The 11,562-nt window shown below is 33.8% G+C and overlaps 1 protein-coding gene across 4 annotated transcripts in view; it reads right to left on the bottom strand.

The window, feature by feature from the left end:
• Positions 1-441: 441 nt before the first annotated feature.
• Positions 442-11,562, bottom strand: part of LOC148605985 (cell cycle checkpoint control protein RAD9A-like) — a 35,996-nt gene continuing 24,875 nt past the window's right edge. For all 4 annotated transcript variants that reach the window (XM_088546178.1, XM_088546177.1, XM_088546180.1 and 1 more), the window contains 4 exons: positions 10,902-10,997; positions 3,360-3,726; positions 1,028-1,111; positions 442-612 (listed from right to left, as the gene is read on the bottom strand). In XM_088546178.1, coding sequence (XP_088402304.1) covers positions 505-612; positions 1,028-1,111; positions 3,360-3,726; positions 10,902-10,997 — 655 coding nt within the window. In that variant the 3' untranslated portion in view covers positions 442-504. The remainder of the gene's footprint in view (positions 613-1,027; positions 1,112-3,359; positions 3,727-10,901; positions 10,998-11,562) is intronic.

The raw sequence follows: 11,562 nt of genomic DNA, 5'->3' as shown, positions 1-11,562 counted from the left end.
GACAGTTACTAAAACTACAGAGTAGTTAAACTTCCCAAGAACTTGGATTACAACTGACAGTTACTGAAACTACAGAGTAGTGGAACTTCCAATGAACTCAAACTACAACTGACAGTTACTAAAACTACAGAGTAGTGTAACTTCCCATGAACTCAAACTAAACTACAACCAACAGTTACTAAAACTACAGAGTAGTGAAACTTCCCAAGAACTTGGACTACAACTGACAGTTACTAAAACTACAGAGTAGTGAAACTTCCCATGATCTTGGACTACAACTGACAGTTACTAAAACTAACAGTGCAAATGATTTAATAGAAAAAACTTAATTTTTGTAGATTGATGTAATATTCCTAACACCAAAGATAAAAAACATTGATCTAGTTTAACCATTAAATAGCTGCCAATATCAGGGTAGTTGTTTAAGAGTTAAGACAAGCATTCAAGATGAGATATAATTCATTAAAAAAAATATAAAGATAACAGGATATAAAATAAACAAATCTAATCTTCGTCTGAGTCTTCTACTAAAACAGAGCCTTGTGGTCTGGCTGCCTGTGATACCAGTGATGTTGTACTGGCTTGTGACATTCCAAAAAATAATGAACGAAACTGAAATCAAATAAACAAATCATATGCCAATAAGAGTTGTTTGTATGGGAAAGTAATGAAATTAGTCAAAACAGTTTACTCAAAATATATAAAAAGTATTTTCTCCCATTTGTGTCCACTACCGGTATGTATTAACCACTATTTTTTTTGCTACTTTCTTAACTTTCTTCCTTACTTCTATTGGTTGTCAAATCATTATTGAAACATACAACTGGATGCACAAATCCTATTAAGATAGCTGAAAAAAAAAGGATGGACTCTCTGGGTGATTCTTGAGGAAAATTACACTGATCATCACAAATAATGATTTTACTCCTAGGTATTACTTTTCATTGCATAATAACAATTTTTTATGTATTTTCACAGTTTCTTGTTCAAGAACAAATTGCCAAAATCAGTAGACAACAATAATTACCTTTTTACTGGGAGGAGTTCCTGGTACAAAGTCCTCCTCCTCCTCTGGTTCTAGGGTCTGATCCATAGTACTGGTATCAAAAGCCTGAAAACAGTTGGTACAGAGAGGGCTAAATCAGATAAAAAACTCATGAAAAAAAGCATGTCAAACCTGCAGCACAATATAATTTTCATAAGGAATCCAATAAACAAAATTTTTAAATCAGGCAAAAAATAAAAGGCATTTTTTTTTAATGTGTAGCCCTTTGAACCCTTATAATGTGAAAACCATAAGAGGTATCTGAAATCTAACTGAAGAACTTGGGCAGGAATTTTTATAAGGAATCCAATAATAAAATTCAAACCAGACCAAAAACTAGAGGCTCTAAGGAGCCTGAAGTGCTCATGGTTTGTCTTTCAAGGGCAATAAATTTAACAAGGAGTTGTCCAACTATTTTGACTCAACAAGAGTTTAGTAGGACTATCTTAAGGATCGTTTCAGTGATTGAAAGTTTCTTTCTATCTATTATAGTTTTAAGATATTGGATGAAAACTGTAAAAAAGGAATTTTTCTTCTTTCAAGGGCAATAACTCTTACAAGGAGTCGCCTGACAACTTCGATCCCTAAAACTTTTGAAGGCCTTTTAATAAGGGTCATTTCAGCAATTGAAATAATTATGCTAAACCTAACGGTTTTGGAGATATATGCGAAAAACACACAGCCTGACACCTATATTCTATTTTTAGTGATGGTGGCAATGTTCTTCTACAGATCAAAAATCCCCATATCAGTTCTACATGTATATAGGATATAGAGATAGATCTCTTCATGCTGAACACTTAAACCCCAGTCAGAATTTGGCTAAACTTAATGGTTTTCGAGATATATGCGAAGAACTACTCTCTAACACCTATGTTCTATTTTTAATAACAGCAATTTCGACGGATGAAAAATCCCCACATCAGTTCTTTGCACGATACCCCAAGGAACATTCATACAAAGTTTGGTTCTTATTGGTCCAGTAGTTTCAGAGGAGAAGAGTTTTTTAAAAATTGTTAATGACAACGACGACGGCCGCCAAGTGATGGCAATAGCTCACATGGCCTATGGCCAGGTCAGCTAAAACTTGTTAACGATGATTGAAGCCAAGTGATGGCAATAGCTCACATAGCCTACGGCCAAATGAGCTAAAAATCCATACACTTGCACTACAGTTATTGTCAGGTCAAGAAACCAAATTGTCCAAGAATACAGGAGATTGTTTCTCAGCATGATGCCTTTTTATTGCTGCAAATTGGTGTCATATGAAAATGGGAAAAATGAGATTTGTTTACAAACAAAATTAATTGAATACAGTCAAACCTGCTCTAGGCTAGAAACCACTAGTTCCACTTTCATTAAGATTCAATGCTAATTTCACAACATTCAATGGCTTCTCTGGAATGTACCTTAACTTTAACCAGCAGAGGACTATATGTTAGCATGATTCTACATATGTCATCTCACAATCCTCAGAATGGCATGTGGGGTTAGCAGACTTGCAGTGCAGTACTGGTCACCTGAAGTGAGGGGTATATAAATAGCATGGAAAGTCCCCGTGTTTTCACAAGATAGGGGTAAATTTAGAAATCATTATGGAGATTAGGCTTCACATTACAAGAAGCAAAATGCACCTATAAAATGTAAAGACATGTTTTTTCCTTTCAGAAACAGTTTAAATTTTTGAAATAAAATGAGAACTTTTTCCACTGCGCTATGAGGAACAGGGGGTAATTTCTGCATAGGACTAATTTTGGGCACATTCCAAAAGCTGATTGGTTGGTGGTCTGTAACCTCTTATGGTCACCTTTGTTGAATGACCCTGCCCTGATTTTGTTTGTTTATAATGGCAATCATTTGTGTCGACATTTTGAAATTGATTTAAATCTACAATCTTTTCACTGTAAACATTACGAATTACGAAAAAAGAATTATAGATATTTAAATGAGGCTATCTAAGATGTCAATAATTCATTAATTTGTTGGCCTGAGTTGATCTTGCTAATGAAAAAAAACATACACATTTAGTTAAAGGAATTGTCAAAAGGGGTGGAAATCTACTCAATAATAGGTAATAAATTATTAAATTAAATAAAGTTGAAATATGTCTCAGTCAGGTAAGAAATATTGACTATTTTGGACATTTAAAAATTGTAGGATTTGACTAAACCTCTTTTGAAAGGTGAACTCTCCTTCCCCAACATTGACTGCTTAATAGAGGTTGCACTGTATTTACCTCCACTTTGGAGATTGGATGTTGGGAAAATTCCTGGAGGCTCATGTGATTCATGGCTGATTTAATGTGTGGACTTACCATTGACTGATTTGGAACAACAGGACTCGGCGACTCTTGTGATTGATGGCTGGGTAAATGTGTGGACTTGTTATACCATCCACCATTCCCTGATGTTGATGGCTGAGGTGCCCTCTGTCCAAAATCTTCTGTGTTATTCATATCATACAATGTTCTCTTCCCTTTGGATATGACACTTTCAGTTCTATTTGAGCTTGTATTGTCTCCATTATTTAATATTCTAGAAGTTGCACCATGTCTATTTTCAATATCAGTTCTGTTATGGATAGTTGGCATGTCAGAGATAGCCATATCATCATCATCATCATCATCATCATCCATCATGACATCATAAGCTGCCCCTAATCTCTGACTTCTATCAAACTGACTGAAAAATAGATGCTTACATTATTCACCATACAGAAAGTAAAGGTGTCCATAGGTCACAGATACCCCCACCATACTAAAACTTATGCTAACAGGGAGTGGATGTTGCAGAAATGGTTCATGATTAATTACCTGGTGTATTAAAGCTTAAAGCAAAATTTGAAAACTTTCCTGCCAATTTTTACTTCAAATTGTGAATAATTCTAAGATGCATTGCCAAGATTTCTGTGTAAACTCATCAACTAAGATATATATATAGATCACATAAAGATTCTCCAATAGTAATGAGTGGTAAAACTAAGATTTTAACATGTGATGTTTAGCCAGGATGTTAAATCTTTACTTTACTGTAACGGGAAAGCATAATTTGACTAACAAAACTATACCTCTGCCACTGAGGATTGAACCTTAGACTGCTTGGTGACAAGCCAGCAACAAACTGATTCAGCTTAAGAATTAATCCTTTTCACTTAGCCAACTCAGTAAACTAGCTATGTAAATCTCACTACCTACTATAACACAGGAAGGTTGTCCCGCCACACTCCCCAACCTCAAAAGAAAAATCTTAAACAACAAGCCCAAACAGCTTTAAAAGCCACATGGGTTATTAGTTTGGCACCAAATGTAATGAAGGAGAATGATTTGACTTACAAAATCATACCTTAACCACCAAAGATCAAAGCTTAGACTGCTCTGACGAGTAAACAACCAACAAATTCAGTTAAAGAATTAATCCTTAAGCCTAGTCAATAATCTGGCTGGAATTGTGGCAGGAATTCAGTTAAAGAATTAATCCTTTATCCTAGTCAATAATCTGGCTGGAATTGTGGCAGGAATTCAGTTTAAGAATTAATCCTTTATTCTAGACAATAATCTGGCTGGAATTGTGGCAGGATGGCCTATGTGTGTTGTACTAAGTAGTGATATTTGAATATCCAGTTAATTGACATAGAATGGAGAGAAATTAAAGAACCTAAGTGAGCACGCCCACATACCCCCATGTTGGATACTTAAGTAAATTTGTTCTTTAGGGAAATATATGTAGAAGGACCCTGAAAAAAAGAAATAAGAGTGTTTTTTCAGGCATTAGAAAAGATGGTGACCAAAAAAATTTTAAAAAAGATTTTTGAAAATGATTTTTTCAGGCATTAGAAAAGATTGTGACAAAATAAAATTTAAAAAAGATTTTTGTAAAAGTTAACAATGACAACAGACAACTACAACTGACACAAAGTGATAGCAATAGCTCACACTGACCTTCATCCCAGGTAAGCTTAAAATAAATCATGTCAATATCTGGAAGCATTTAGAAATAAAGTTCAGAAAACGGTTATTTCTGTGAATTTGCTAAGTTCAAGGCCGGTAATTTTGGTAAGAATCATTGGAGCGGAATGAAACATAAACTTGACCTGTAACTTAGCATGGTAAACTTATATACCAAAAATCATGTCAATATCTGCAAGCATTTAAAAAAAAGTTCCGAAAACTGAAGATGAACTGACGGGTCAAAAACATTATACCCTCCGCAACTTTGTTGAGTGGCTTATAATAATTAAAATCAAGAATAGGCTTAATGAACATTGTTTTCTCTCATGAAATCTATAGAAACCTTGGAAAATGTAAAATGGCAGGAATCACTACCAGTGATTAAGTCATGTCCACTTTTAACCACCTGCTTAGAACGGGAGAAAGGAATGTATAACAGGACTTATACACAGTACAACCTATCATGCCGAAGCTACACACAGTACGACCTATCATGCTGGAGCTACACACAGTACGACCTATCATGCTGAAGCTATACACAGTACAACCTATTGTGCGAAGTTACACACAGTACAACCTATCATGCTGAAGCTGTATACCAAATTTCTTCCATTGAAGGGTTTCCAAGATACCTATCAGACAACAAAATTCACATGAAAAGGAAGCAGAGGTTTTGTGATAAAATGACAAAACCCCCCAAAAAACAATAAAGATGCTACGTCCAAAAGGAACCTGACTATGGCCTTGCCACCACATGTGGTAAGGTACAAAAACCAAAACATGTGGTTCATTTCACAAGATCAGAGAAGGCCAAGAATTCAAGACTTTAAAATAATTAACACTTAAATAAGTCAATGATTAAGAAGATTATACAAAATGTAAGAAAACACTTGTTGAAATTAATAAGAGCCATGATGCAAATAAATCAATCGCATGCTTCCTTTTGTGGCATAAAATCTTTTTGATAAAATTTCATAGAGATCTATACACCTATACTCAAGTTATTGTCAAGAGCAACAAGAGGCTCCCAGTAGGCTGAATCACTCACCTGTTAAATTTTTGCCTTTCAAGGGTACTGACTAACAAGGACAAGTCCAACAATTTTGACTCACAAAGACTTAGATAGGACTTATCATAATGATCAATTCACCAATAAAAAGTTTCTTATATCTATTACGATTTCAAGATATCGGCTGAAAACTGCTAAAAATATCATTTTTCGATTGTCAAGGGCAATAACTCGATCAATTCAGCAACTGAAAATGTCTTTCTTTCTATCACAGCTTTCAAGTTATTGGCTGAAAACTATATAAAAAAATGTCATTTTTTAATCTTTCAAGGGCAACAACTCTAAGAAAGAGCCGTCTGATAACTTGGACAGGTTTTTCAAAGGATCAAAAATCCCCACACCAATTCTATGCAAGATACCCCAAGGAACATTCAAACCAAGTTTGGTTCTTATTGGTCAAGTAGTGTCAGAGGAGGAGATTTCTGAAAGAAAAAACATTAAAAAGAACAAAAAAATTGTTGAAAAAGGGCAATAACTTCAACATGGCTTAACAGATTAAAACAAAAATTTCACTTCAGATAGATCTTATCATACTGAACACTTTTACATAGTCAAAAATTGGCTTAAACTAAAGATTAATGAGATATGCCAACTTTTATTAAATTTTGTTGAAATTGGTTTAAGATAGTTGTACACGTGAAAAACAACAACAAAAATTTGTTTCAAGGGCCATAACTCTTATAACAGGCAACACATCATTTTGAAAATTTCGGCAAAGGTGCATCTTCAGATGGTGAACTATATAAATCTCAATCAGAATTTTGCTAAATTCAATGGTTTTGGAGTAATTTGCAAAAAACTACTAAGACCCCTATGTTCTATCTTTAGTAACAGTTGCAATATTTTTTTTTTACCAATAAAATATCCAAATAATCATTTTGTGCAGGATACCCTAAATAACAGTATAACCAACTTTCATTAAATTCTGTACAGTAGATTCTGAGGAGAAGATTTTTGAATGTAATAACATAAAAAAAGTAAAAAACATTAAAAACGGACATTAACTCAATCATGGTCAACAGATTTTCTCCAAAATTACATCACAGATAGATCTTATCATAAGAAACACTTCATCCTAAGTCAGAATTTGGTTAAGCCTAATGGTTTTGGAAATATTAGCAAAAAACTGCTGTCAGACCCCTATGTTCTATTTTTAGAAACAGCGGCAACGTTTTTTCACAGATCAAAAATTGAAACAAGTCATTTTGTGCAAGATACTCTAAGGAACAATCATCTTAAGTTTCTATGAAACCTTGTGAATTGCAGTCCCTAAAACAATCTACGCAACTTTTGACACAGTTTCTTAAGAATCCTGAGAAATTTAAGAGGAGAAGGTTTTTATAGAAAAGATAATGACGGCAAGGATGATGTGTGAAAACAGAAATACAACATGTTACTCACACAGACCTTTGGTCAAGCCAAGATAAAAGTCTGAAACAATTTAAAAAGCTTATACATCATCAATTTAATATTGAACGGAAAGAAAGCTCTTACAGATAACCAATACCTAAATATGAAAAGGAAGAAACACTGAAGATGACCCTATACAAAAGGAAGTTGTGTAAGTCAGTTCTAAGTGTATCACGTCCTTTGGTGAAAATGAATCATTAAAATATAATTTTCTATCATCATACTAAACAGGATCAGCACTAATAAAAGGTGAAGGTCATAGCATCAATTAACCAAATTATAATTAGTGTCAATTAGAAGTAGAAAGAGTAATCAAGGGAACCAAGGTTATAGCGGTAATCAAAAGAATGTAATCCAGGGACAAAGAACAGACATGGGAAACAGACGTACACAACAAAGAACATAAAGTAACTAAAATCATACATACAAAGTAACAAAAGTAAATGAGCAACTCGGATTCCACTAAAAACTGGGAGCATGGACCAGGTGCACTGGCAGGGTAAGCGTCCTCTGCTTTTCTAGAAACACCCGCCGAGTTGCTCATAAAAAGTCAAGTCCGGGGTAGACAAACGAGGAAAGGAAAACTATGACCTGTTGAATAAATCAGTTTTCATGGTGCTGATGGTTACACCATAATGATCCACGAGTTCATGATGACAAGCCATATAGCCCTGTTTCTGAGTAAAATGACTAAGTGTAACTATCATCAATTTCTGTAATACTTCATGAAAATCAAAATCCTTTGGCCCTGCACACATTCTTCATGTATTAAAATATTCTGTAAAATATTTCAGATGAAGTTCAAAAACTGTATGAGGAGATAGCCGGACAAGCCATTATTCATATATTTCTGAGTAAAATGATTAAGTGTAGCTATCACCAATTTCCGTAATATTTCACAAAGGTCAAAATCAGTTGGCCCTGCACACCTTCATCATGTGTAGAAATATCCTGTAAAATATTTTAGATGTAGTTCAAAAACTGTACAAGGAGATATCCAGATGAGCTATGATCATGTGTAATCCGGACAGACAGACAGATGGACGGATGAACGGACTAACTAGGGTAAATTAATATGCCCCTGACAGTTTGTCGCGGGGGCATAAAAAGATTATTAAAAAGAACAAATCTACCATGTAAACTGACTTTTAATTTTATGACAAAATATGATGATAATTTATCTAATGAAATATAGAACAAGTTTATGGAGCTTCACACAATCACATCATTTTCTAAATTGAAACAGTTAATTAGTATAGTTCGCCATTTACATTTTTATATGATCTAACAAATTAATACATGTTAAATCGGAATGTGGAAAAAAATTCCTGAAAATTATCATTTAGAGGGCCCAAAATCTCCAATGATTTATAAGCTTGACATTTTTTAAGGCAATCTGATATTCAAAAGTTTTAAAAGGTAAACTCATAATCTTATTGATGAAATTATTGTTTATGGTTAGTGATAATCCATCAATTTCTCTACAAATTTTGTTTGTAGCTAAAACAAAACTATTCATTTCATATTGACTGTTTTTCACTATATTTTGTTTTCACTGTAATATTTTAAGTAGAGGCTACCAGGAGTCTGGATCACTCACATGATTCAATTTTAACCTTCAAGGGCAATAACTCTAACAAGGAGTCATCCTACAACTTTGATGACTGATTAGACTTAAGAGGCCTTATCAAAGAATTTTTTCATCAAATAAAAGTTTTTTTTATTAAGCTATCATAGTTTCCAAGATATTGGCCAAAAGTGGTCATTTTTCGCTTTTTAAGGGCAAGAACTCAATAAGGAGTTACCGGGCAACTTTGACCCAAGAGACTTTTCGTTGGCCTTATCATAAAGATCATTTCATCATACAAAAGTTTTTTCTATCTATTCATAGTTTTCAAGATATCAGCTGAAACTGCAAAAACTGTCCTTTTTTCCACTTTTTAAGGCTGAAAACTCTAACAAGTATTCAGCAACAACTTCAAACCTATGAAGACTATTGTAGGCTTTATCATAAGGATCAGTACATCAATTGAAAGTTTTTTCCTATCTTTTACAGTTTTCAAGGTATTGGCTGAAAACTGCAAAAACATCATTTTTCACCTTTCAAGGGCAATTACTCTTATCCTGGGGTTGTCTGACATCTTTGACCCAATAGAGGCTGTTGTAGGCCTTATCATTAAGGTCACAATATCAATGAAAGTTTTTTTCTATCAATTATAATTTTCAAGATATCAGCTGAAAACTAAAAAAACCCATTTTTCACCTTTCTTTGGCAATAACTCTAAAAGGGAGTAGTTTGACTACTTTGTTCCAATGCAGAATTTTGTAGGCCTTATGGTAAGGATCATTTCATCTATTAAAATCTAATAAAAGTTTTCTCCTATCTATTATAATTTCAAGATACTGGTTGAAAATGCAAAAATATTTCACCTTCCAAAGGCAATAACTTAACAAAGAGTTGTCTAACAACTTTGACCCAATAGAGACTTTTGTACAGCTCTATGAGGAGCTTAAGCAGGGATTTTTACAAGGTCTATAAACAAAATGGAATTCATCCCTGCTTTAGAAGGCAGACCACATTTATTTAAAATATCTATTTTAGTTTTTGACATATATGTAGAAATTGGTAGCTTGACCCCTAGGGTTAAAAATAGCAAAGGTGGTCATGTTTTTATTGGATAAAAAATGCAAAGACTGTTTTTATGCAAAACATTCAAAGGAACAATCAAGCTAAGCTTTATAGAATTCTGTTCAGTAGTTTCAGGAGAAGATGTTTGAATAAATCTTTAATGATAACTATAGATGCCAAGTAACAGCAATTGCTATCATGGCCTCCTGCCAGGGAAGCGAAGAACTTTGCAGATCCTAGATTCCTCATTCTTCTACAGTGCCGCATGTATTGGTGAGATATTATGTGATACCCTCCAAAATACTTCCTGTCCATCCTGACAGTTTCCAGACAATAAATAGAGTATTTTGTGCAAACAATTTAATATTTCATGTGCACCACTTAGTTTTAAATATGGTATTTTATCCACACGTTAAATATATGTTTTGATTACAAAGCACTTACAGGGTGCCCTACAGTCAGCAACTTTGTAACAGGTCCTGAAAAATAAAATCACCCACCTATCCCATTTTCTTTAGTTGTGAGTGGATGAGAATCAACAGATTAACTTCATATGGCCTTACACTTAGCATCAAAATACATTAACAATAGTCTTGACGTATTAAAAAACTAGAAAGAATTAAAAAAAAACAAAGATGACAACTGAAAAAAAAAAAAACGATCAATTTTAGTCACAATATATGACACCCAGGTAAAATGAATACTCAAGCAATTTCTTAGGATATATAGAAAATGAGAGATTTTCTGTAATGCAGTTTAAATTTTGTGTGATACAGGAACATTTCATTCCTATCAGACTAACCTTTCATCTCTGCTTCTGTTAGGCAGACCAGAGTTATCTCCCCTTTCTGATAGTGTATGGATTCTGTCATTTCTACTAGAAGATTTCACTTTCTGACTGAAATGATACATTTTTTTATTAGAATTTTAAACAAAACAGATTTGATAAACAATTGGTGTATTTTGATACCCAGCTCACCCAAACCTTAGTTTGATTGGCTTACAATCATGTATTCATTTGCAACATGTAACCTTGTGTACCCCATCACTTCATTATAATACATAATACCAAAATCTAAAAATATATATATATACAAACATCTCAGAATGTGACGACTCTATTTGCTACACTGTTCCATCGGATCAAATTGATACAGGGAAGATATATAAATTTGATCCGATGGAGCAGTGTAGCGAATAGAGTCGTCACATTCTGAGATGTTTGTATAATATTGATTTGTTGTGCCATGCATCATTAATTTGATCCCCTATCCTACATAATAACATCTTAAATGAACTGTCCCGTACTACCATACATCGTGTACTAAGTTACAGCCCTAGATTAATCCTACGAGGAGGAATGACCCGGCCATATATATATATATATATATCTTATATCAAAGTTCAAGGTGTCAAATTTACTAGTAAAGGTGAGATGTCATGGGACTTTTTTTGCATCCTAA

The sequence above is a fragment of the Perna viridis genome, chromosome 9, assembly GCF_037379345.1.
Source record: "Perna viridis isolate PV_CMFRI_1.1 ecotype Kerala chromosome 9, ASM3737934v1, whole genome shotgun sequence".
NCBI classification, from domain to species: Eukaryota; Metazoa; Mollusca; class Bivalvia; order Mytilida; family Mytilidae; genus Perna; species Perna viridis.
The sequence above is the reverse complement of the archived record's forward strand: the minus strand, read 5'-3'. Positions and strand labels throughout refer to the sequence as shown.